Below are 26,129 nucleotides of genomic sequence, written 5' to 3'. Positions count from 1 at the left end.
ATTACAGAATCAATTAAATATACTATCTCATACTTCTTGTTTATTTTTTTAAAAATGACAAATAAGTAGAAGCAATGGAAATATTTGACAGTTATTTGATAATACTATCAAATATGTAAGTGTATAAAAGACTATCAAATAGATTTTTTAATGAAAAATAAATATTTATTTGATGTTGGTTTAGAAATAACTATCAAATATATCAAGTATATATTTAACAATTATCATGTAACAAGAGTCAAATATAGAGTACTTAACTTTTTATTTTGAAATAATCATAGAGCATTAAGTTTTAAAAACCCCCTCAAATCCTATCTCATCTCTCATTTGGACTATGTGAATGAATATAATATGATATGAGATTTAACTGGACATGGCTTTCAAGGGATACATTACACTACATTTACACATCACTAGCTAACACAACTATAACGACCAAACAATCAAGTCAAGATCAGTCAGAGAGAAGAAATGGCAAATACGTACCAATAAGTAGGTTTTAAACTAATCTTGGGGGGAAAAAGAATAACGACACATGGCCGAACACAGAACACCAAAATATTCAATGCAATGCTAGCTCCAAATACACAACAATTATGCTCAATAATTGAAGTCAAAGGTTACTCCAGCAGGTCAACAGTGCAAGTGCATACAATTTGAGCCCAATTTCAATAATGATGATTTAATAGTAATATTAAAAAAAATAAAAACATGAAAGTTGTTGCTAGCTTTTTGTCTGAGCTTCCCAATCCAATAAAATGAACCTGAAATTGGGCGATTGTAGTTTTAAAACTGAGAAGAGTCTTATAATTGTTCAGCATGATGATGTGTGAATTCATATTTTTTGTATCCATATGCCTAGCTCCCTTCCATCACATGGCCATGCGGATCCTGTAAATTTAATATCATGTAACTCACATTTATGTAATTGCATTAGTGTGTCCAAATTTAATCTAATTGAATCATAAATCGCAGATTTTTCAGAAAATAATTTAACGTTTGCTACAAAACTACATTGATTTCTTCGCAACTTCATTCTGCACTATAAAAAAACTAACTATTAGATAAACCATTCTTTTTGAAATTTCATTTTATAACTTCCTTAAGTATCCTTCTTAGCCTTCTTCCTCTATCTAATTTTATTATAGGGTTAGTTAAAGACCTTTTGATCATTTTTTTTTCAGTGGTAGGCTCGTTTATAATTGTGGTGAGACTTAAATCATACTATAAGTATATACAACATTGAGTACTAAGAGATGAAAGAACACTTTGGAAAAGTTTAGCTGCCCTTTGGACCACACAAATTGACCAATAATTATACATTATCATTACCTGATTAGTTTCCAAGCGAGTTTGCAGGTGAAGGCTTTGGAACTTCAAGAGTTTGTGGTCCAATTCCACCATCTTTTTCTGGTACTTGCTGTTTTTAAGAATGTTCCACGATCCTATATAAGCGGAGCTCTCGACAACCAGCTTCTTACCCTCTTCCATCATTCTTCTTAAGCTTTCTGCAGATTCACTTAGATCTGATGATCCTATCTCCTCCAGCACCGGAACTAGTGATTCCATAGTAGCTTCCAGTTGTTCAATTGTCGTTTCGAGCCTACCAACGTCGTTTATGACCATCACCACACCACTGTCAGAATAATTTTCAAGCACAGACGAAACACCATCGCCAACGAGTGCAGCTGTGGCAAAAATGGCCTTCTTTGTTGCAGCTCTGGTAATTACTATAAGTAGAAACGCTGTGACAAAAACGACTTTCACTGTTCCGACCCCGATAACTATAAGGAGAAAGGCCAACAAAATAAGTGCAGGTATGCGAAGTCTCAGAACTAAAAAAGCTAAGGCCAGGGCAGCTCTGCGACATCTTGGTACTCTGAAATCATCATCTTCGTCATCATCCAAGGGATCAATGAAGTCTTCGAATGAACTTGTAGTGGAAGCTCTAACACATCGAGTCGTAGTAGTTGCAGATGTTAGGGTTTGAATCTGATCAGCAAGATGGTTGACTTTCTCATGTAGAAGGTTGACCTCAAGAAATGTGCCTAACTGGATATGTTTAGTGATGAACCTGGTGATCTTGTTGTCCAGCTCTGTCAGCTTCTTCTGGTAAATAAACTTGTTGATGAAGTCCCATTTTCCTAAGCGATCGCACTTGAAAACCAGGTCCGCGCCTTTCTTCATGATTGATTGTAAGCGTTCTACTTCACGCTGATCCCTTCGCTTCAGCTTTATGTTTACTTGTTTGATACCTTTCACCATGGAAGCTAGATCTAGGAGTGTATCATTCAGGTCATGCAATGTCTCTTCGAAGCCTTTAATACGATCCTTGGCTTCCTTCACCACATTCCATAATTCTGCAAACGCCGTTCCTACGATAGCACCCCCAACCAGCTCTGCCATGCCTAGACTCTGTAAAAATCAAGAAAGAGCAAACAAGTTCTAAACCATGAGCGATCGATAGTCAACAGTCAACAGTTCTTTTTTTGTCTTCCTCGCTCGTAAGTCGTTTCATCTTGGGATAATAATCATAGATTAGTGCCTCAACTTGCAGATTAATTAACGACGATCGCGGGAGGTTTATTTTTCACATTGTATGCTTGTAATTTTTTTATCAGAAAACCCATTACTTATTGATGGATTCCATGCAGTTTCTGAGTCAACGAGGATAGTTATTTAGTAATTGAACTTGGTCATTCTTTACCCAAAACCAAAAAATAAATAAATAAATAAAAGCCCCACCCACCCAAGTCATGAAAATGATGCACAGGCTTATCCTGAATATATGAGCAAACTGATATGTTTTTTTCTTTGTCCTTCTAACTCAACAACTATTAATTAGAGCTGGAATGAGTTGGGTTCTCTTATAGATTAATAATTAACTTGCAGACTATGGACATAGAGGGACGTTCAGTTTTCACACGTGTATGCTTTTAATTTTTTATCAGAATTGTTGGATCTGAAGACCATTTGTTGAAGACCTCAAAAGGCCTCTTTCGGGGTCGAATGTATATTCCATTTCCACATGTGGTTTCGCAGTCAACATACGAAATTAAAGCATTTAGAAATTGAATTTTTCAGAAATCTCCGATCCTTTCCCCACCAACCAAACACTGGGCAGGGGATAAAAGCTTTCCAAATTCAACGGCATGCTATTGTCATTAACTCAGTGACTTGCTGGGAATAATAGCAAGGGACAATCTCTCAACAATCCTTTGAGTTTATTGTTAGCCAAAAAAGGTCGTAAGATTTTGAATTCTCCCTTCACACTCAAGAGGCCTAAATGAAAATAAAATTTAAGGGAGAAAAAGACGAAAATAACCCTGTTGAGAGAAAAAGAATGCGTCGATTATTGAAAGTTTAAAAACCGAAATTTAATTATAGTCATGAGAGGAAATGAGTCCTTCTGTTTGTTTCTTCTCATTCCTTTTGGAAATTCTTAACTCAAGATTATTGACAAGTAATCATAAATAATTAACAAGCTATAATTGGATAATTAACAAGTTTGAAAATTTGACGGGCCAAATGGTGGTCTTCTTACAACAATTCATGCATTCGTATATTGACAACTATATATAATTAGTCAAGTTCTTCCTTTCAATTATGTTTCCTTTCCTCTCAACGAGGCTATTTTCATCTTTTTTTTCCTTAAATATTATTTTTACTTAGGTCTCTTGTATTTGCGGAGAGAATTCAAAGACTAATCCGAAACCTTAACGTATAGGATTATTATTAATAATAGTGGTTTCATAGTTATCTCAATGATACTTTTGATATATTTATTTAATATGATTATATATTTTAAGATTCAAACTGAAAACTTAAAGATAAACTGATTCAATTTTCTAGACTAGTGAAACCAAACAGGTGAAATGTTTATGACTTTATGTTTTGTTGTTCGTACTCTAAAATGAGAATGAAAGGACACACAGAGAACTAGAGAAGAGATGGGCCGAGTAAAATGAGCCAATAGGTCCAATAGCTTAGAAGAGATATGGGGCCTGGGCCCAAAGGCCCCATATATTTTACGAAGGACAATTATTTTTGGAGAAGTCAGTTGTGTTATTGTAAAAACATTATTGAGTACTTAAAATGAAATATTAAAAAAAGAAAAAAGATTCTAGAGTTGTTTTTTTTTTCCTTCCTTCAAGATTCTTCCGTTGAAATATATTTATCTTTATTTACTTACCGTAAATGCTTGCCAGTTTTGTATAGATTACAAGTTAAGAAATGAGATTTAAAAAAAAAAAAAAAGCTGCTTTGCACTATGGATCAATTGTTTGGTTCGTAATTACTTTCACTCGCATTTCTTGGTTTTATTTTCTTCAGTCGTATATATAAGTTGTTTTTCAGAAGTATTTAATGATTAGGAATATAAAGGTATGTTTGGTTTCTGTTTCCTTTTTTGTTTTGTAAAACTATTTTATAGTACATTTTTAAAATTATTTTTTAAAACAAAAAAAATGAAAATATATTTGGTAATTTTAATTTAATAACAGGTTTAGAATTAAAATAAATAAATTGATAGTAATAGTTGAAAGCGACTAATGCTGGTTTGCAAGCAACTAATGCTGGTAATTTATGATATAAATTAATTGAGCTAACCAAATTTTTAAATGATCTATGTTTTTTAAATCAAGAAAAGTAAAATAAAAAATTAAGGTGTTTTCATTTTTTCGTTTTTAAAATAAAAAATGAGAACTAAACTTAAAACACTTATTTAAATAAATTTTTTTATTTTATTTTTTAAAAATAAAAAATACTATTTAAAAACAGAAATCAAACAGGCCTTAAATTCATTTTACAAAAGTTTGCGCAACATTAATGAATTTGTTACAAATTTGGCCTTCTTTCCAATTTCTAATGAGGAGATAAAAATTATTTATTTTTTTAAATTTATGGTATTCTTGAAGTAAAAAAGGAAATCAAAGCAATTTTCAGGTAATTTTAAATTTTAATTTAATGATGTAACTAATTTTTCTTAATTCATGTTAATTAGTTATAAGTAATTTATAATAATGATAAGAGGGATCGGAGTATATTTATTTAATTTATAAGTTTTTCCCTTATTTCTCATTCTCATTTCCTGATTTTTATCAATGTTGTCTTCATAACATGGATGGATAAGAAAGTTAATTTAGCTACGTACTACCATTTGGATTGAAAAGTGGCTAAATTAATTATTACGTCATCATAATGTACGTTCTTGAACGCTTCCTTGTCATTGCTGTTGCAGTCATCACTTGCTTTGTCATGATTCTTACTAGTCGCAGGCAGATTAAGACTACATACGGAATCACACAGTCCCACACCAAAGTCATGACAAATCGTGCTCATTCTTATCCAAGTCCTATATGGGAGCATATTTTTTATTAAATTTGAACATCTTTATCCAGTTTCACTGTACTGAATATAATGGCCCACGGAAAAAATAAATAAATAAATAAATAAATAACAATAGAAATGAAACATACATGTAAATGAATTGAAATAAATTTTTATTTAATATTGTATTTATATTTTGAAAAGACTAAAATATCCCTAAAAATTTAAAGAAAAAACCATTGAACATCCAAATCCAACACACATGAAGCTCCGGCCCTTCCATTTCTCTATCAAGCACTCTCAAATTGTATCTAAAGTGAGATGGGTGTGGTGTTGGAAATGATGGATCTGAGTCTGAAGAAGAAGATAGGCAGACATTGAATAAGCTATGTGTTTAGGTTTGATGGGTTTGGTTTGGAGTTGGGAAAAGAAGCAACCTAGCAGACATTAACCTAATCCATGAAAAGTCTTTTGCAACTAATAGTCAATCCAAGGTATCACCTTCAATCCAACTAATATTCAATCCATTATTAAAGTGATCCCAACTCCACACATGAAATCAGAGCCAAACCTTCGAGCATCAATTCGAATTAGGTGGAGATGCTGTTTGAGAAATTAGAGTAAGTGTTGCTGTGCCCAATCTGAGGACCGTCGCCATCATTGCCGACGAAGGACCATCATTGTCATTGCTAGCAGAGCACTGCCACTATCACTGGGAGAGAGTTAGTGACCAGCTAGCAAGAACATGGAAGAGGGAAAGAGAGGGTAGGGATATAAAGAGGTCTAAAATGGAAACAGAACCCAATTCCTTGGGTTGATGGATGAAAATGATCACTTTTATCGAATTTGATGGAACTGACTTTCATTGAGAACTGGCTTCCAACCTATCAAACAAACAAAATTAATTATTTCACTTTCACTTTCCCTTCTCTCCTCTTAATTTCTTGTTACCAAACAGGCCATAAATACTCAAGTGGGGTATGAATTTTGTTTCTATTCTTAAGTTTCCTATTATCAATCTTTTTGTATGAAAAACCCAAGCGTTTTAAACTCCACTCGATTAAAGGTTACTCATTCCTATCTCTATTAATAAAAGGCAGTCTAACTACCTCTTTGGAGCTAAAATTAAGAAAGGATGGTTAAGTCATAAATTCTATATAAAAATATAATAAACTTTCAATACTATCTCTAAATAATTTTTTAAAATTTACATTACGTTTTTTCGTATAATTAATAGATTTAAATAAAAATAATATTAAAAATATAATGAATATTCCATAAATTACCCTATATCAAGTACTGAAAAATATTTTTTAAAAGGCATCATATAATAGGGACCAGTGTAGTACATACTTTTTTCAAACCATAATATATGACATCTTTTATAAGCCTTGTTTAGTTCAAAATGAAGGGCGTTGAATTACTTTTATATAATTATTTTTTTAACTATGCTTCTACTTCATTTATTATTTTTTAAAAGAAATTGATGCATTGAGATTTTAATTATCATTACCAATATATTTAAATAGGGCATTTAATGAGGGTAAAATTAAAAAATATAATTTTAAAAAAAAATTAAAACTTCAGTTAACATGTTTTTTTAAAACTGTGAATTAATTATCAATATTTTATATTTTGATCTGGCAGGATTAAGTTGGATATACTTACATGTTATGAATCAACAAGATCCTGACATAATCATTGACTAGATTTTCTAGTGGCAACACTATCCCCTTCTCTTAGAAAATGTTTGGGATTTTAAACATGGGATTGACATGTTTGTTTGCATGCATAAACGAATCTCCCAGCCCTTCACGGTAAAAACCTCTTTTTTACAGCTCATAGGTGTAAAAAGGAGTTAGATTAGGGGTAAAAAAATGTTTAAAAAAAGAAATTCTGACATGTACGGCAAAATTAGTATGAGCATGAACACTCATCAAATTACGAGGAATCTCCTCGTAGCTTCATTCCAGATGAGTCGTATTCATCAATTGTTGAGAGTAATTTTTCTTTCTTTCCCAGTCATTGGACCGTGATCCTGGAGACCACTTCCTGCCAAGTAAAACCCGACCATGAATTACACATCACTCATCTTATGAGCAATTTCCTCTTAGCTTCCTTGTCCTTGTCCTCACAATATCACGCCTTTGAGAATGATTTTTTTTTTTCCTCTCCTATTTAAGTTATATTAATTTTTTTTAATATCGAGTTCCTTCTTTTATCTCTTGATGTAAGGGAGTGTGTTATCAAGATAAGAATTCCCACCAATTCTATTTATAAATCATTTTTAATATATTTTTAATTTTATTTATTAATCATCATTTGAGTTAGATTCCTAATTTTTTTAACTATCCAATTAATATTCTCAGTGTATGTCATTAAAGTATCTCAATTGTAAAGATATAAAAAAATTCAATTGCACTTGTAGACTACATTTATAGCCACTTGACCGCTTAAAATAAGAGATTTAAAAAGTGTGTAGAAAATATAGTACTATCAGATAAATTTAAAATGAAAGCACATCTTAAAAGATTAATTTATTAATTGAAAGATTATCTCACATCTATAGTAGTTTGAAAGATAATTCTCCCTTGTAATGCAAGAGTTTGCTGTATAACGTTTATAATGAGCCGGTTATTAAAAACGCACGTCGTGACAAATTCACGAATTTAATATAATATTTTAATTCTGAATTAATGAATGGTTGTTGGTTATTACCCTTTGATTTATCAATGGGAACTGATGATTTGAAATGAAGAATCCGTAAATTTTATAAAAATTTGTTTTTTTAATATACGTTCTAAAGGTAATAGTATAAATTAATTAAATTTGAATTAGTTAAACTTTTAGCTACTCTTTCTGATATTATTTATAAATCATTTCTAACATATTAACCGAAAACAATGAAAATCTTAAACATTATTAATTTTATTTTAAAATTTAATAAATTTTTAAATTTATCTCTCATAAGAGGGAAAAAAATTTTTAATAATTTTTTTAATATTTAATATAGGGAGAAAGTAAAAATAAACATAAAAAGCAATGAAATATTCTATAAATATGACTAATAATAATTTTTATCTTTTTGCTTTATAAATAAGACACGAGAAGTAATTTATCAAATAAGTTTCAATAAATGTTCATTAATAATTAATAATTTTTGAAATGAGCGGTCTGCCTAACAAAAACAAACAGCGAAATGGAGTTCATGGTTGTAGCAAAACATCCATTTACATGACTTTAAATTACAATTTAAATTACTCTCACATCCATTCACATGACTTTAAATTAAAATTTACATTACTTTCAGGCAAGTCATTATCATACATGAACACCTTCCAGTCGATCATTTTCACATACTCTCATTGAAAGACAATGAGGACGACGAAAGCCTTCTGAATCAAGATTCAAGACCAAGTATCTGGATGAAACCATCGAAGCTTACGCCGTCGTTTCGGTCACCACCACCGAGTGAGATCATATCGTCGATATCTTGGTCGGTGACGGTGAGCCCAGCCCACTCCATGAAGCATTTCAGATCAACATGGCTAAGCTTGCCGTCGCCGTCGTGCTTGTCCATCACTCTGAACACTTCCTCAATCAATCCACCGCCCCACGGGCTTTTCCCACCGCCCGCCATTTCCAACACGTTCTCAAACTCTTCATACTCCACAAACCCGTCTCCGTTGGTGTCCGCCGCCACCATCATCGACCCTATCACGTCGCCTTTATTGGTTTCATGGTGGCAAAACCCGCCGTAGGACGACTGAAGGTCGTTGTGGCTTATTTTTCCATCACGATCAACATCGAGCACGTCGAATGCTGGTCGGAAGAGTGATCTGGTGGCGGCGGCGTTGGCGGAAGACGATGAAGCACCTCGAGGACGGAAGTTCCGGTGGCAAGGACACATTGAGAAGTGAGAAAGAGACAGGACACAGAGAGAAAGGAAATGGGCCGAGTAAAATAGATAGGGCTGACAGGTCCAATAGCTTCCAAAAATAATGGGGCCCACAGTCCCTTCATATTTTCAGAAAGTCGTGGGTTTGGAAAATGTCCATTGTGTTTAAAGCTGAGAATATCAATCGAGTTATGCAAGTTGACTTAAATAATCAATCATAAAAATTAAGTTGAGTTAAAAAAAATAACTTAAATAAAAATATATTTTTTAATTCGAATCATATAATCTGTAAATCATATAAGTTAAAGTTAACTTGTTTAATCAATATTATTTTTTAAAAAATAAAAAAGAAAAAAGAGGAAATTTTATGAATATAAACCATATTAGGCATGATTTATTTAGTTGTATCAATTTATATATCTTGTAAAAATATTATATATTAATATTTTGGTATATTTAGAATGAATCATAAAGAAATATCAAATTAAAATTTATTATTTAAATATATTTTTAAAAAAATTATAAAAATAAATAAAATAAAATAATAAATTGACGAGTTAGCTTATTTAGCTTATCAACCCTCAAGAGTTGGGTTGAGTTAAAATTTTTCTAGTTCATATAAAAATAAATTGAACCCAATCCAATCCATATTTCTTTCAACCCATATAAGTCAACTCATTTGAATTAGGTTGGTCTATATTCTCACCTCTAGTTGTATTATTATAAAAATATTCTTAATTTTTCACAGATGTCAACAAAAATACATATTCCTTGAATTTTTTTGTCATTATTTTAAAATAAAATATGATATCAATGTATCTACAAATGTGTAATGTGTTCGGTGGCTTACAGGAGGATAATCATTTTTTGTAATTAAAATAAGATATTTATATTTTTTTAATTAACTAAAAATAGAAAGTATCGTTGTATTTAAGAATATTACTTAATTATGTAGTAGTAAATAATTTATTTCATCAACGTTATGTTAATATAACTATAAAATTAATATAGATAATCGTTAGTCTTACATAATATAATTCTATAAGTGATTTTTTCTTCATGCTTTTCCTCCTCTTTTTTTTTTTTTCATCGAACCATTAAATAATTTTATAATCCTTAAATACAACGATTATAAAATGATTATCCGATAAGATATTTATAAAAATAAATAAAATAAAATAATAAATTGACGAGTTAGTTTATTTAGCTTATCAACCCTCAAGAGTTGGGTTGAGTTAAAATTTTTTTAGTTCATATAAAAATGAATTGAACCCAATCCAATCCATATTTCTTTCAACCCATATAAGCCAACTCATATGAATTAGGTTGGTCTATATTCTCACCTCTAGTTGTATTATTATAAAAATATTCTTCATTTCACAGATGTCAACAAAAATACATATTCCTTGAATTTTTTTGTCATTATTTTAAAAAAAATATGATATCAATGTATCTACAAATGTGTAATGTGTTCGGTGGCTTACAGGAGGATAATCATTTTTTAACGATTATAAAATAATTTTTATCCTTTATACAAGTTACTTTATATTGTTTTTTTGTAACATTTAATGCACAATTTGAAAAATACCTTCCACCAAATTCTTAAAAACAAGTAGTTTTATCCTATTAAGTGAGGTCAGCTATATAGATTATACAATGTTATTGTGCTTTATCATTATTAAATTTTTAAAAATATTGTTAATTAAGAAGTCTCTATCAATAACTTTTAAAAGTGTCCTCTTTGATGGGGTTCAAAGTTATCTTTTTCACATTCCTCACAAGTATCTCTCGTAATCTTCTTTGTACATGTTCAAATTATTTTAAATAATTTTCTACTATTTTTTTCAATAGATAATATATCCACTTTTTTTTATCAAATTCTTAAAAGAATAGCAATATTCTAATTGCCAAGTAAACTTTGTTGGCATGTCAAATCATTCTTTTAAATTTAGGAGCAAAATTGAAAATTAAATTATTTTTAAAACAATTATATTATTTTAATTACCCTTAATTGATTGTAATGAGTTAGTTAAAAATGACTTTAAAGAATCGGAGACACTACTTCTTTAAAAGTTGAACTTTTTTTCCTTCAACAGTATAAAAAAAACAATCAAACCTCAGAGGTGCAACAACTTTACAGCTCCAAAAGAGGTAAACAAGGAGGAAAGAAAAAACCTTTTTTTTTTTAAATACAACTGGTAAGCATATGAATGAACAAATTCATCATTGCTTTCCATTCAAACAAGTGCTTGAACTGGGGTTGGTGGGGTGTGCCAGGCCCGTGCGACAGTGCAAGGCAAGAGCGACACTTGAGGACCCCAGCAGCAAGCTGCTGTAGTGGGCCTTCCCCCTAGAAAAATAAATTTAATATCATGTGGACCAATGACCCACGTATCAGATATTAAACTGATAAGAACAGATACTACACTTGATCTTAGCCAAAAGGCCGAGAAAGGTATGCTTTGGTGGGCTGGTTCGCTTGGCACTTATAGCTGCTGTTCGCTTGGCTCACAGCCTTAATACGCGATGTGGGACTTGGTTTTAGACTTTGCCCAAAGCCTTTCATTCACAGTACTGTAGAAAGTGATATGAACTCTAAACAAAAAGTATGTATGCATTCTGATAAAAGAAGAAGAAGTATGTATGCTTCTGCTGCAATTTTCATCTCTCTTCTTCCTTGTTGCTGTTTGAGCTCTTCTGAGTTATGGGTTAGATCTTAGATTCTATATTCTCATGCGTGAATCTGCGTATGTGTTCCATTGTGATTTTTACTCTCCATTTTAAATTCTTAACGTTCTGAACCTGCCAAGAATAAAATCACTCGGTTGAAAGAAAGTTGGTATTTACTCTTTGCTTTTTATTGAGCTGTGATGATAAACTGAAAATATGCAGATGCATCCAAGAAGCTGTAAATGTCCAGGGCAAATTTCTCTACAAAGTTGTTTTAACAATCTTCATTATCATCAATGTTATCATCAACAATTTCAGAGGTAAATTCATGAATTAAAGCACTATTTTCAGTTGTGGTAAATGGCATAACTGATCTATTAGATGAAATATCTGTTAGGTTTGCTATCGATACTAATAATACTGTCTATTGCTGACTATTTATAACTCAAAAAATTGATAAATTCATGCAATATTTTTTTGAAAAAACATAAATTTAAATCCTTACACTTTGATCAATTTTTATTACAGGTACCTGTACTTTTTTTGTATTATAAGTTCCTAAAATACTGCTCATAACTGGATATAAAACATTGAAAAATAAAAGTGTATATATCTAGAACATCAAAAAAAAAATACAGAGGCTTATAGTAAAATTTGAGCAAAGTGCAGAGATTCAATGTTATACTTTTCTTTTATTGTTTTTAATGCAAAATGAGGCAAGCCAAAACAAATTTATCAACCAACAAATTAGAGCCGAACCTGTAAGTCCTGTTTAAATAAGGGTTAAGACTTTATAAGTTAATTTTTTTTAAGTAACTTGACTTAAGGGCCTGACCCTAATAAGCCTTGTAAAAAAGAGTTTGAGTCTGGGTAGCCCTTCAAGCTTTAATAAACTGGGTTATCTTGTGTATATATACACATACATACATATAGTTGACTAACAATGATAAAATTTGGTTAATATATATTGTATGCGATGAAGAAGAAGTTGCATAGATCATTGACATTAAATCTTTACCTTCATCTTCAACGAGTAAATCTACATCTAACGAATTTAATATTTTATTTTTAAACGATGATGATGAGGATTTAGATTTACATTGGTGAAGATTTTAATCTTCATCTTAGATTTAAAATTTTAAATCTTTGTCAAATTTTATGTTGAATTTTATGTAAAACTTTAATTTATTTTATGTTGAATTTTAAAATATTTTGTTTAAATCAAAATGTTGGATTTTTTAATTTAGAAGGATTGGGATTGGTAGTAGAAGTGGGATTCAGAGTGGGAGTGAAGTTTTATAATTATGTTTGGTATAAAATAATTTTAAGAGGGAATACTACTTTTATTTTATTTTATAATTAAACAAAAATATAAAAATACTATATTACCCCTCAAAACATAAATTGAATATTTTGTCTTTATCATCTGAACACTCTCTTCCCTAAAAACAGAACGTCTATGGTTGTGGAAGAAAAGTTGTTTCCACTGGTTATCTGCATCGTCTTCTTCCTCTTCTTTTTTCTTCTTGTTGCTCTTATCCTCTAAAAGAACATCCATGGCCACACAAGCGAATCTCATTTTTGCCCTCTCCTCATTTTTTTCCTTCTGGTCTGAACTAAGAAATGAGAACAGCAAGGATGTAGATGACGGTGAAGTCAATGATGGTGGCAAGATCAAGTGACCGTAGCTCAAGTTCAGATGACGTCGTCGATCGTTCTCCTCCTTCTCTAATCTTCGATCTCCTCCTTCTCCTTACAAATCTAGCAATGACGTTAGCGGACATGAGATTGGCAATGACGGAGGAGACGCTGGCGTTGCTTGGTCTAAAAGGAGGGCAGAGGGAAGGAGACTTTAGAGAGATAGGGGGTAAATTGGTTTAAAAATAATCAATCCTAGTATTAATCTTCCAGTACCATAGGGGTAGTGGTATTGAGTAAACCCATTTAAATGGGATTGGTATTATGATTAAATTCCTCATTCTTTCATACCAAACATGAAAAGGTGGAATTATTTGATACCAATCTCAAGCCCACCCTCCCATTCATTCTTACCAAACATGACCTAAGAGTACTCTCTTATATCTTAATACAATTATGGCAAGAGCTTTCCTGTAGGCTCGAGCAGAATAGTACACTTATAACTCAAAATAATTTCACATTTGGCAAGCCAATTAGCCCTCATGTTATTTTCCCTGAATTTATGTCTCACAGTAATCTGTCACTCCTTGGCGTGCCTCAATTGCCAAACTATAAAATTGTATCAATCAACTACTTCAGGCCACATATTTAACATATTTACAAAGTCACATTCCATTCATGAATCTTAATTACAAAAAGAAATATGTGACAATATTAAAAGTAAATTCATTATTTAATCACTGAGCAAAGGAATTTCTTGAAAGAAAATGTGGTACAGGCATTGAATGAATTAAACCAAACCTTCTTTTTTTTTTACATATAAAAACCAAACTTTTCAAGGAAAAATTCAGGAACAGGCTATGAAAACCAAATCGTGTATTGGGCTTTGCCATGGGCTCAAGGCCCATAGGCAGTTGATGGATCTGAAATTTCAAAACAGCTTGGAGGGGCTGATCATCGTGATTATCAAGTTACAAGAAGGATACTTTAGACATTTCAGAAGCTGCAAACCCTAATTCAAAAAAACGTTCCACTATATATTCTGAAAGAACCCGAGTCGATCAAAAAGAGACGCGCCTCTCTCTAGAAGAATATCAAAGCGTCTGTTCTGTTTCCGTGTAATTCATTTTTTCTTGCCTCTTCGAAGGGATGCCTTTGATTCAATGGCGATGAATTGAAGGTTTTATCCCTAATGAATGAGAGAGGAGGCATAAATCGTAGCGCAGGGATGTTGAGTCACTTCACCTTCGTATTCATCTCCAGGTGCAGTGAATAAAGACCTGCCATATCCATGTCGATTCCTTAATCATCCTCTTGACATTTTCGTCGAGTTTTTCTTGATCTAAATCTTCTTTGTTTGGTTTTTGATTGTGTTTGTTTCAAGATTTCTATGTTTGATTAGAATTAGAGTTTTTCTACGCTTCTGACTTGATCATCTTTTGTTCCGATCCCGTGATGGCATGGAATCTTTGAGACCTGATCATCTTGTTTGATGACAGCTATAAGCATTATTGCTGAGGATTATCTTTCATCGTCAGTATTTTATCATTCAAAATCTGATTTCAGATTTGTTGTTGTTTAATTTTTCTGGAGGATTTGAAATTGATTTGGATGATGAAATAAGCACTGGGCTCTGAGCATCTAAACAATTTAGGTGCGGAATTGATGCACATTGCTAGCCTAGAAAGCTATGTCTGACTCGTCTTTCTTTCTCTGGAGGTCCTTGAATCTCGATGTTATTCTTTAAGTTGAAAATTTCTAAGTCTTCGTTTGATTTTAAACAGGATTTTGATCCTAAATTGTGTGGTCACTCTATTAAATGAGATAAATCAATTTGTCAAACATTTTAAATTTTGTGAGTTTTTTTCTTACAATACTGATGGAAGTATTTTAGTCTTATATTTTTCATGCTCACTGGGGTCGCATTTTGCCATCGATGAAGCCTTTGATCAATTCAGCAACTCAAATTTATCTTCAGGTTGGAATGAAGTTTTGGGATTGTTGTTCCTCGGAGCTATGTGTGAAGGAAAGAACCAAATAAAATAATAAATATGATTGAGGCTAAAATTGGTAGATATTAATTTATTAATAACTTTGAAATTTGAAATATGAATTTTGGAATATCTTTAAAGGTAATACAATAATAAATTTAATTATTTAAAACAAAATAAAAATTGGGATTTTAATGGCAACAGTTCATCTTTTTAGAAGGATGCTGGGTTGAAAATGGGGTAATATTGCAGAATGAACATACAAGGCAAAATTATTGATTCGTGCGGTTTTGCCTCCAAGAGCTGAAGAGGCAACATATGGGTTAGCTTGAGGTGGAGGAAGTCGAGGTCAATATAAAGTAAGAGATGGATACAGAAGCATTAAAGGGGACAAATTGAGTTTGAAGGATTTCAAGTGGAAAATTATTCGAAAATGGAGAGGGCTTGAAAGAATTCGAGTATTTCTACGGTAGTTGATACAGTATAGATTACATACAAATGAGATTCGAGATCGGGTGCAAGTGGTAATTGTGGAGTGTGTAGAGACTTGGAATTAGTTATGCATGTCATGCGGGATTGTAAAGTAGTAAGGAATCTATAGGGAAGTTTTAGTATGATGTTGCCAAACAGATTCTACACAGCAGACAGGGAAGATTGGTTGATAATGAATTTTAAATCTAAGCAAGTGATTAGAAGCATAACTTGTCCCATAATTTTTGGGGTTGTGTGTTGGTCCATCTGGAAGCAATGAAATTTGAGGGTGTTTAGAGGAGCTCACTCAATGGTCCAAGTGAGGCAAATTTGGGCTTTTGCGGAAGAGATCTGGAAGATAAAAGCTCTGGCATTTCGTCTTATGGGTAAGGAAAAAGAAAATTTGGAGAGTAAGTGGTGTAGGCCTATTGAGGGATGGGTAAAACTCAATACGAATGAGGTTAGTAGAGGTAATTCAGGGAGGGCAAGTTGTGATGGTGCACTAAGGAATCATGAAGGAGAGTGGGTGTGGGGTTTCACGATGGATGTTGGGTGGTGCTCGGCTCTGGTGGCTGAAGGATAGGGTTTGTATAAGGGATTACTTTTAGCTTGGGAGTATGGATTTCGAAAAGTGCAAGCGGAGGTTGACTCACTAGAACTAGTGAATCATTTGAAAGAGAAGATGAAAGCCGATACCTCAGTTGATAGACATATGGTAGAGATTGAAAGATTATTGAGTAGAAGTTGGGAGGTGCGCTTGAGTCATACCTCTCGAGTTGTAAATCTCTGTACGGATCTTCTCGTAAGGGGAAGTTTGGATTTGCAAATCTCATATTGTGTATGGAATAAGGTGCCTTCGTGGGTCGAAGAGACAGTGTGGCTGGAGAAGGAAAGGTTGAAGACTGCGTTTGATCCTAGTTGAGTTCGCTTATGTGTTTGATCCTCTGTTTTGTTCTATTCCTATTTCAAATTTTTGCTTTTGTTTTGGGCTTGACTTTGTCTAGCCTTGCGTGAGCTGTAAGCCTTGGGCCTCTTTTTCTTACCAAAAAAAATAAAAATAAAAATTGAGATTTTGTTTAGTAATGTATTGGGATTGCTTGAGAAAGCCAGTGATTGAAGAAGCCCACGTCACCTGTAAAATCTAATGTACGAAGAAGGAAAGAAGAACCTAATATCAAAAGGAGCCTAACGTAAATAATAAAATATCAACAGTTTCGAAACAAGCTCTTCACTTTTTTAATTTATTACATGAATTTAAAAATATTAAAAATAATGATGTATTAATAAATTAAATTTATATTACATTTGGCTTAACTACCAAATATAATGAATTAATGACCATAATTTTCAACCCAAAAAAATTCTATAATGACCATATTTTTATTTTTTTTACAACATGATATTAATTTGAGTATTTGACTTTGTGTGTTTCCGCCAGCCGACATTTTGCTTTGAACCAAGGCCATGAGTGTGCAATTACAAATCAAACTCAATCTTTATCGCCAAAAAAAAAAAAAACCAAACTCAACTTTGTCTTTTCTCTTTTTTAGACACCTCTTTTTTCTTAAAATAAATTAAAAATAAAGAAAGAAAGAAAATGGGACTCATTTTTGTTCATAAGTTTTAAATTATTAATAAATAAATAATCTGTAAAATTTGATCAACAAAAACAAGTAATATACAAAAATAAAAATGTCATAGTACAGTGCACCGTGACTTCACACGTGACCTGTCAGACCAGTAGCGTTCAGCGAGAAGCATCACGGAAGGGTGATAAGATGCGAATGCTAGGTGTCAGTACAAATTACCATTCGATGAGGTGATCCAACGGTGGAAAAAAATTCAGATGTCGGAAGCCACTCAATATCAGAGCCAGGTTTCGATCCTGGGACCTGTGGGTTATGGGCCCACCACGCTTCCGCTGCGCCACTCTGATTTGTTGACAATAAGTGAACTAAAAGATATATCTATTATAATTAATACACTTCAACCCTTCGCTTTCATCCGTTTGCCGTTAGCACATTTTCAGAATCCCCAGTTGCTAACGTGGGGGAAAGAACAGGAGGAAAATGTCAAAAATGAGAAAAATAGCGGTCAAAAATGGGGAAAGAAAAAATTATTTTAAATTAATTCATTAGAGAAACATGTCAAATACGCAAAAATTAAACATAAATTGACACCCCTACGATGAAAGAACCTGAGGGGGGGGCAAAAAGGAAAAAGATGGAGGGGCAAAGAAAAATGATAATAAACAGATGAGGGGTAGAAAATCTTGCAATTCAATAATTCGCACAACATTTTTATTTATTTGTTTTGTTACTGGAACCAAATGATCATTATGCTCCGTGATCTCAATTTGTAAAGTTTTATGAGTTTTGGTGTGGGAATTTGCAAGGCTACTTCTCCAGCTTGGGATTAACAATACTTCAATTAAACTTGATAATATCAGATAATTGTATCAAACATCATGCATATCCTAATTTTAATTTTAAAAAGTGGAGGTAACATTAATAGTTAGGGGGCTAAATGTTTTAAAACAAAAATATATTATTAATTTAAAATTTTTAAGATTTATCATATTGATTTTATATAATATACTTATGCTCTGTCTAGTCTCTTAAACTATAAGATGCTTTTCAAAAATAAAAGTTGATCTAAATTATAAGATGTCCAGTCAAAATATCAAATACGGCTCCATTACATTATCCCTATAATTTTAATGGTTTTTTGTAACTTGATCAAGGTAGGATGAGATTCTCTTTAATTAATATGGGTTATAATTGAAATATTAAAACGTTTTATTTAGTAGGATAAATCTTCTTGTTTTGTTATTTTTTAATAACAAAGTGAAGAACAATTAAGGAAAATAAATATATCATGGGTTTGGATGATTGACTTTAAAGATAAATCCAATAACAATAAGACATCTAATATTAAGACTACCTGTGTTAATGGAAACACAAAGTAAACCCTAAGAAAAACTATGATCTTTACTTAAATTAGAATTTTGAGTCGTATGAAAATTTTAGAATAAGGGACATACTCAACGCAACTGCAGATAAAATAATTATTAATTAACCTCTTATTGAAAGATGAACAATGGGTTAGTGAAAATTTATTTATAATAAAACCCAAAACACTGGCTTGAGTCTTGACATTTTGAAACAAAGGAGATAACCTGTCATTGTGTGATTATGTGCCATGGAAAAATTATCAATAAGATCAAGAAATTACATTAGTTATTTTCTAAATTTAAAATTCCTTCATTTAGGAAATACTTTAGTCAGTTTCTAGAACAGGTTCTATAAAAACATATCACAATTATTATAACCAAGAAATAAAAAATATATAAGAACATTAATTTATATTTATTTAAAATAAAAAACATTGAATGGAAAATTTCCCAGTTTTTACTTTCCTTTTAAAAAAAACAAAAAAGAAAGAAAAGCCCTTGCGAGCAATACGACGCACATGATGTGACGTGTCAACGCGATACCGTATCTGGAGGGGGTGACGAAATCATAGAAAGCGGATGTCATATGTCAGCACAAATACCGTTGGATGATATGTGGAATAGAGCAGATCTGACGGTGGAAAAAATTAAAGCATCGGAAGCCACTCTTTATCAGAGCCAGGTTTCGATCCTGGGACCTGTGGGTTATGGGCCCACCACGCTTCCGCTGCGCCACTCTGATGTTTTTGAAATTTGTGTAAAAACATTAATATAAAACCTAATACTTTATGACGTTGTCGCCACAACGCAACGTCGCTTTCCTTGGTTTTCCCGTTAACATTTTGCCGAGCAAATGGTACAGCTTCAGATTGCTGGTTCCCTGCGTAAGAGAGAAGAAAGAAGGAAAACGACATGAGAAAGTGGAGGGAGAAAAAAATGTTTTTACCTTTCAATAAATTTCTTTCCGACCAATTCACAAATTAAAAGGCCTAAAAAAAAAAATGGAGGGAGATGACAAAAGAGCTGGGATGAGTTTTCAGAATTGTTGAATTTGGTAGGATGCAAATTAATGTTGTTATACGCTATATCCATCCGAATTTATGCATGAGATTTTTGGAGTGATTTGGTATATTAAAATAAAAGACATTTTGACAAAAATAAAATTTTGTTAATGATGATTTTTTATGTATAAAAAATAATATTTTTTAATATTATCCCTCATTACTTAGCTTCAAAAATAAATTTATTTTCTTTTTTTAATTAACGAAGATTATTTTTAAAATTTTATAAAAAATTTAAAATTGTAAATTATATTTGATAAATCTTATTGACATTTATAATTTTGTTTTTAAAAAATAACATTGACACGAAGTACCTTTGTTTTGTTTTACTCCGTTGGGAGGTTTCGTCCATGATTTTCATGCGAATTATTATTTTGACCGCCCCGGTAAAATTAGGATAAGCAATGAAGCATGTAGTGTACTATCACACCACCAGGGCTTTTAAAATAGCCGTATTAACTTATTTTTAAATTAGGATAAACAATTAAGCATATTGTTTCATCATAAATGCCCCATATGATTCATAAATGGTGAACTATATTTACAAAAAAAAAATAATTTAATTTATAAAATTAAAAATTATGATTCATAAAATTTTTAAAAATATAATAATTTCCACATATAAGTATATAATATTAAATTTAATTATACTTATAAAAAAATTAATTTATTTTAATTTTAATTTTTTTATGCATTTTCATTAGAGATCCAAATATGAGCTTGACTCCTACAAAAATTTGAACACAATTTTACTACATTATAAAGAATTAACTTCTTCACCCGACTATCTAAGTGAAGCGCAGATTTCAGTACAACCCTTAAATTCTTTTTTTTAAAATAAAAACTTGTACTTTTTAGCCAATAAGATGATTCTTTTTATCAAAAGAAAAAAATAAAACAAGGAGGTGCAATCGCATTAAATGATAGACACACAGAGCAGCCATTAAGAAAAACTAATGATCCTTAGAAAAGTTGAACCTTCTAAGGCACGTCACATAGCAACTTAATTTTACCAATAATCAATATGCTGCTTTTTCATGCAGTTATTCAAGTATAAGATATTTTTGGGCCAGCAAAACTCCAAAACTATAATTCTCTTGAACAACTAAATCAATTATCATTAACACTACTCAAAATTCAGCTAATCATTTCTCACAACGAAAATTATAACACCTAAACTCAACCTCAAAATTAACTCCAGAGTAACAAAAACAGTTTATCCACAACAGCTAAAAAATTACACTCTAATTTTCTCCTTCAGACAACCCCACAAAAAAGGTATACATTATATCTAAAATTTTCACTTCTGCTGCAAGAAAAACGAAAATAAGTAAATCTGTGCAAAGCATAAGCTTCCTATCACGTAAGATGCTTTACCATGCGCTAAACTTCCACAGCATTATTGTCAAATAATTTAGTCTGCTCCACCATGAAATTTGAAAAGAGACTGTCATCAAGAAATTCAAATGAACTATAATGGGCGTCCGTAGTATCAAAAATTATTACTACTTTTTTTTTCCTCTTAAATTTCTAATATGTTATGAATTCGAGCCTCATCAATAAGTGGTCTCAGTATCAGCGGCCAAAGGTTCCATATGCACTGTCAAATTGTATATATTCCAGCCGAGTAGCAATGATGTATCTTCTGCTACGGGTACAGTTATCAGAGTGCTGCCCATAAGACTCTTAAAGACACCATGTTTACATTCATATATGTCAGTGATCAAGAGCACTTCGAATGGAAAGTGGAGGGTCTATCACTCTGCCTCTGGATATAAGATCGTGGTTTAAGAATAAAACAATAACAGTTATATCATCGTGAAAATGGCGTCGAACCTTCTTGTCAATCTTGCGGAGGTCTGAGTACCGCATTTCTCGCTTCCTTGCCGCTTCTTGGAGGGCAGCCTTGATAAGTCTCTTGGCACTACCCTGCATTAACAGAAATTACAAGCACCGTAACTTCGAGATAGGCAATATTGGCAATGGACTTACTCAGGACTACAATGCCAATGCACAGCCAAAGAACAAAATGATCCCCCCAAATTTCCACCTATTGACCCACCACTTTTCTTCTAGAACAATAACAAGCCAGCAATATTCTGAATTGCAGTTACAGATTTTACATGTATCAGGCTTCTCAAGTCTTATATGCTCCCCAGCCTTTAAAGAATCATGTGTTGCTGAAACACATAATGGCTTTCATGATTCCTCTTTTTCAGTGTAAAGAAAAGAGAGAAAAGAGGGGAGAAGGCAGTGACCTAGAAATCAACATATGTGGTGTTCATAGACACCTTAACAACTTTATGTGATCTTTCCACCCATGAAACTTGCAATGGGGCTGCCGAAATAGTGGAGAACAACGGTCTCCATTGATAGTCCCCTCTCCCAAAAAAGGAACAACTTGTAAACGCAGTAGGTAACTGAGAGCAAAATCAACATGGAAGTAGACTTGATGAACACATTATCACATTATTGGCAGCTGTATTAACCAAAGCAAAAATTCAAACTACGAATCTAGAAGCAAAAATTCAAACTATGAATCTAGCAACTTCTTGATTAAGGATCAGCCTATCACTTAAAAAACTAAGTAACATACAGGGACAATGAACGTGCATCACTTGTGCTTATCAAAAAGGAAAAACATTGTATAGCTTGTCAAGCTATGCCTTTGAAAATTACTGAAAGAAGTCTTTTCACAACTATTACACTAACCCTAATCAGCCTAAATCAATGATCTTTGATGACAAGTTACAACACATCAACTACAGAGCACGATAGGAAGTAAAGATGAACTTTCAGACAAGGCCAGACCATATAAATCATGAAAAGAAAATTTATTTCCTGCAACTATCACTTGATCGAAGGACACAAGCTTAACCTCAGATAGCTCATTATGTTGCTCTTGACGCAATCAATGGGTTCAATAAAGTGCAAAGCACATTAAAGACAAAACATTACGGCCATTAAGAACGCATGTGAACAAACAATAAACTAAGTAATATTGAGTGCAGACATGTGTACAATGAGAAAACCAAAATACAAGAGACCAGAATTTTACCGGCCGTGGATTGCTCTGGACAATATCCACTGCTTTTTCATTACTCAAGTGCTCCCATAAACCATCTGATGCAAATATAAGGAAGGCATCGCTGGGTTGGAGAGAATGAGAAAGAATTGTTGGACTAGCAGTCAAGATAGGCATGTTCATTGGCTCTGGAAGTCTGAATCTTGGATTGATGGGTTCCCGGTTGAACTGCGCATGTTTCATATATACGTCACCTATAGACCTGGAAACCTGCACCAAATACAAACATAGAAGAGGCAAAAACGGTAAGGTAATCAATTTGGAGAGTGGAAAGCAAAACTGACAAATAAGATTACAGTTGCAAGAGTTATTCCAGACATGCGAACCTAAAACTAACAATACATACAATTTGATGCGTCAAATCAAACAAGGAGAGAAATAAAAATACATTGCTAATATAAGACAGGTCTACAGCATAGATTGCATACAAACATATAGAAATATATCTTTAAATATAAGTTGAAATCATATCCAGCAATGGCAGGGGACCAGAGAACATATCACCAAAACTTTAGGAAAAATAAACAGAGGAAGGAAAGGGATAATTAAATGAAAGAAAGAAAGAAATAGACTAAGAAATGGACACATAAGTTCTTAAAAATTCTAATTAGGTCATTGGTCATAACTGGAACACATAAATAATATATATGCATATTGTAGTCCATGGAAAGTAAACAAACTGACAGAATTGTCTCTAGTCTTTAGATACATGTAGACTTCAAAATAAATACCCGCCGCCCATACCCCATACTTTTTGACGATAAGAAGAATATTACCTAACGGTATGTGTTGATTAGCTTCTAAACCTACTACCTATCACCTAATTTTGATATCCAAGAATATAAGTAACCAATATTTGTTTGACCACAGGAAAACCAATCCTTTAAAGGGCAGAAGTACATAGAATCACCTGAATAATGCCTTTGACTCTCCAAACTCCATGTTTGAGGACAACAATTTGAGGATCATGCGGATGTAATTCTTTCAGTTCCTGTCTGATTGCATCAAGATTTGCATTATGTTCAGTAGATAGCTGAATTGCGGCAATACCTCCAGTGTTGCCAACTTTCTTACCCAACACAACACGGGAATCTCCAACATTTGCCACAAAGAGGGTCTGCTGAAATATCACTCCAACTAGACAACACGTCCCAGTAGTTGCAATCTGAGGTTGTGTATTCCATGATTCTGACACGAGAGAAGTAAATCCCTCTTCTGTTTGAAGAAATGCTCTATGAATAGTCTCAGCAGTCACGGCTCCCTGTGACTGAGCGGCTATTGCTGCATAAAGATGAAGTCTAAGACGGCTAACATAAGAAGGGATCCTTTATAAACAGAAAAAGATGATCACTGAGTCGAATTCTAACACCCTTTTGTCCAACCATACTCCTAAAAGGAACAACAATTATAGGCAGAACGATAAAAAAAAATTATTGGCCTTCAAACCAGAGGAGGGGTCCAAAAGGGTCCAAAACTGACAAAACTTGAGACTTTTCGAGATAACCAATCGCCACCCTGTTCCCACTTCTCAATGGATCGAAGATAAAAAAATAAAAAAAGCATTCAAAAAACGGGAGAAAAATAAGAAATTCAATGAACGTGTGTAGGAAATAGTAACTATCATTCAGATTGAACGTCTGAACTGTTCTCGATTCTACAAAATCTCACACTCAAAAGACCGATGAAAAGCATAACTTTTGGGGGGGAAAGTTTGGGAAAAGTGAATTGATGAAAATCACAAATAAAAGTTCCCACCCGTGAATGTAACGAAACAACAAGAACTAAAACGTGGCGAATTGAATGCCACAGGGACCAGAAGTAAATCAGGCCTACATAGCAAGAGTTAAAAGACGATTCAGAATCAAGAACCTTGAAAGTTCCGAAACAAGTGGTCGCAAACATATCGAGATGCATCGGGTCCTCCATGACCATCGTATACGCCCACGAAGGTGCCCAGAGGACCAGACTCGATCTGGCTCTGGTCTTCGAGAACGTGATTCGCCTGAACCACGGCCATCGAAAAATCGCCGGAACCATACTTGCCTAAGTCTCGGAACCAGAGCAAGCCGTCTTTCCCTTCCCTACAGCCCGCACCACCCCCGAAAGTGCTCCCAACAGCTCCAATAGTATCAGCACCGCGCCCGAATGGCTTCCAACAGAGAGAGAATAGATTCATCAATGCCTGAAGCATCCCACATCTCAGAAACCCTAACCCTAGCCCCAGCTCCGGAACCCACCCAGGTCTGAAGCAACGATCTGGGGAAGAGAGAGAACGGAGAAGTGGGTGATTATGAAGGAAGGGACAAGAAGAGGGGGAGAAAGGTGCGCCCGGCGCACGATAAGCAGGAGGCGCAGTATAAGCAGGAGGTGATGGCGGACGGGGCGTGTTCGGTTGTAGAGGAACAGAGCCGGCTAGCCGTATTGAAGAGGGGGGAAGGTGTGGGGAAGCTCTGCTTCAGTAGTGTTCTTTTCAATGTCTTCTCCTTTTTCTTTTTCTTTTTTTAATTTTGTACAGTACAATTATTTTTCTATTAAAAATAATCATGTTCCATGTAGAAACATAGTGGAATTTGGCACAATCAGAAAATTTGCTTCTGGCCTACATAAAATCATCTTTTTGATCAAGATGTCTTCATGTTCTTATAAGGCTTTAATAACTATAGAACTCAGTAATGTGGTTCTAATGGCTCTATTTTCCTCCCTTTTATTTTCTTTAGTTATCTCGTTGGTTCTGTTTTAATATTAAACTTGTAGCTATTTCTTATTTTATAATATACTCATCTTTTTACCAAAAAAAAAAAACAGACGCAGTCAACTTACATCAACTTGTATCTTTTAATAAAGATTTAAACATTAACTCATAAGATTGGTAGGAATTACTCACTTTTCCTAAATTCGACGTGTTAGTATTTTACATTTTCTTTGTTTATTAATGGAAACTCATTTTTCTACCCCATGATTTTATGAAATCTACGGCTTGTTATGTTATTTTGGAATTCTTTTAGAATTGATTTTTTTGACGATTTTTTTTTTT

At 33.0% G+C, this 26,129-nt stretch overlaps 3 protein-coding genes, 1 long non-coding RNA gene and 3 other non-coding genes across 8 annotated transcripts; 3 read left to right on the top strand and 4 right to left on the bottom strand.

Moving 5' to 3' along the window:
* Positions 1 to 504: 504 nt before the first annotated feature.
* On the bottom strand, positions 505 to 2,409 carry LOC129319225 (uncharacterized). Its single transcript, XM_054964226.1, has 2 exons — positions 1,333 to 2,409; positions 505 to 891 (listed from the first exon to the last, which is right to left on the bottom strand). The coding sequence occupies exons 1-2, from the start codon at positions 2,404 to 2,406 to the stop codon at positions 859 to 861; spliced, it is 1,107 nt and encodes a 368-aa protein (XP_054820201.1). The 5' UTR covers positions 2,407 to 2,409; the 3' UTR covers positions 505 to 858.
* Positions 2,410 to 8,367: 5,958 nt separating this feature from the next.
* Positions 8,368 to 9,250, bottom strand: LOC129319189 (calcium-binding protein CP1-like). The gene has a single exon (XM_054964183.1). The coding sequence runs from the start codon at positions 9,236 to 9,238 to the stop codon at positions 8,729 to 8,731; it is 510 nt and encodes a 169-aa protein (XP_054820158.1). The 5' UTR covers positions 9,239 to 9,250; the 3' UTR covers positions 8,368 to 8,728.
* Positions 9,251 to 11,489: 2,239 nt separating this feature from the next.
* On the bottom strand, positions 11,490 to 11,685 carry LOC129321116 (U2 spliceosomal RNA). Its single transcript, XR_008595912.1, has one exon. It is a non-coding gene; the product is annotated as a U2 spliceosomal RNA (small nuclear RNA).
* Positions 11,686 to 11,713: 28 nt separating this feature from the next.
* LOC129320771 (uncharacterized) lies at positions 11,714 to 17,042 on the top strand. The gene is made up of 3 exons (XR_008595826.1): positions 11,714 to 11,934; positions 12,119 to 12,216; positions 15,778 to 17,042. It is a non-coding gene; the product is annotated as an uncharacterized LOC129320771 (long non-coding RNA).
* On the top strand, positions 14,983 to 15,056 carry LOC129321144 (small nucleolar RNA R66). The gene has a single exon (XR_008595933.1). It is a non-coding gene; the product is annotated as a small nucleolar RNA R66 (small nucleolar RNA).
* On the top strand, positions 15,142 to 15,235 carry LOC129321162 (small nucleolar RNA snoR118). The gene has a single exon (XR_008595950.1). It is a non-coding gene; the product is annotated as a small nucleolar RNA snoR118 (small nucleolar RNA).
* A 4,128-nt stretch (positions 17,043 to 21,170) lies between the features above and the next one.
* Positions 21,171 to 25,540, bottom strand: LOC129320413 (probable protein phosphatase 2C 42). Of its 2 annotated transcripts, XM_054965859.1 has the most exons (5): positions 24,965 to 25,446; positions 24,006 to 24,376; positions 23,069 to 23,305; positions 21,847 to 21,939; positions 21,171 to 21,778 (listed from the first exon to the last, which is right to left on the bottom strand). In XM_054965859.1, exons 1-5 carry the CDS (start codon positions 25,284 to 25,286, stop codon positions 21,734 to 21,736), a joined length of 1,068 nt encoding a protein of 355 aa, XP_054821834.1. In that variant the 5' UTR covers positions 25,287 to 25,446; the 3' UTR covers positions 21,171 to 21,733. The 2 variants fall into 2 exon arrangements, with proteins under 2 accessions (XP_054821834.1, XP_054821836.1); XM_054965861.1 differs by having other exon boundaries at positions 21,202 to 21,939; positions 24,965 to 25,540.
* Positions 25,541 to 26,129: the final 589 nt, after the last annotated feature.

Source organism: Prosopis cineraria, unplaced genomic scaffold, assembly GCF_029017545.1.
Source record: "Prosopis cineraria cultivar Desert tree isolate PC_DT_omini unplaced genomic scaffold, ASM2901754v1 PC9, whole genome shotgun sequence".
NCBI lineage: Eukaryota > Viridiplantae > Streptophyta > Magnoliopsida > Fabales > Fabaceae > Prosopis > Prosopis cineraria.
This window is presented reverse-complemented; position numbering and strand designations above follow the sequence as displayed.

Excerpts from the sequence above, each read along its gene's own strand:
- LOC129320413 (XM_054965861.1), bottom strand. The coding sequence starts at position 25,286 with ATGCTTCAGGCATTGATGAATCTATTCTCTCTCTGTTGGAAGCCATTC. Across the intron at positions 24,377-24,964 it reads CTTGTTTCGGAACTTTCAAG|CAATAGCCGCTCAGTCACAG; the intron begins GTTCTTGATTCT and ends ATCTTTATGCAG. Across the intron at positions 21,940-23,068 it reads TCCAGAGCAATCCACGGCCG|GGTAGTGCCAAGAGACTTAT; the intron begins GTAAAATTCTGG and ends CTGTTAATGCAG.
- LOC129319225 (XM_054964226.1), bottom strand. The coding sequence starts at position 2,406 with ATGGCAGAGCTGGTTGGGGGTGCTATCGTAGGAACGGCGTTTGCAGAA. Across the intron at positions 892-1,332 it reads CTCGCTTGGAAACTAATCAG|GATCCGCATGGCCATGTGAT; the intron begins GTAATGATAATG and ends TTAAATTTACAG.
- LOC129319189 (XM_054964183.1), bottom strand. The coding sequence starts at position 9,238 with ATGTGTCCTTGCCACCGGAACTTCCGTCCTCGAGGTGCTTCATCGTCT.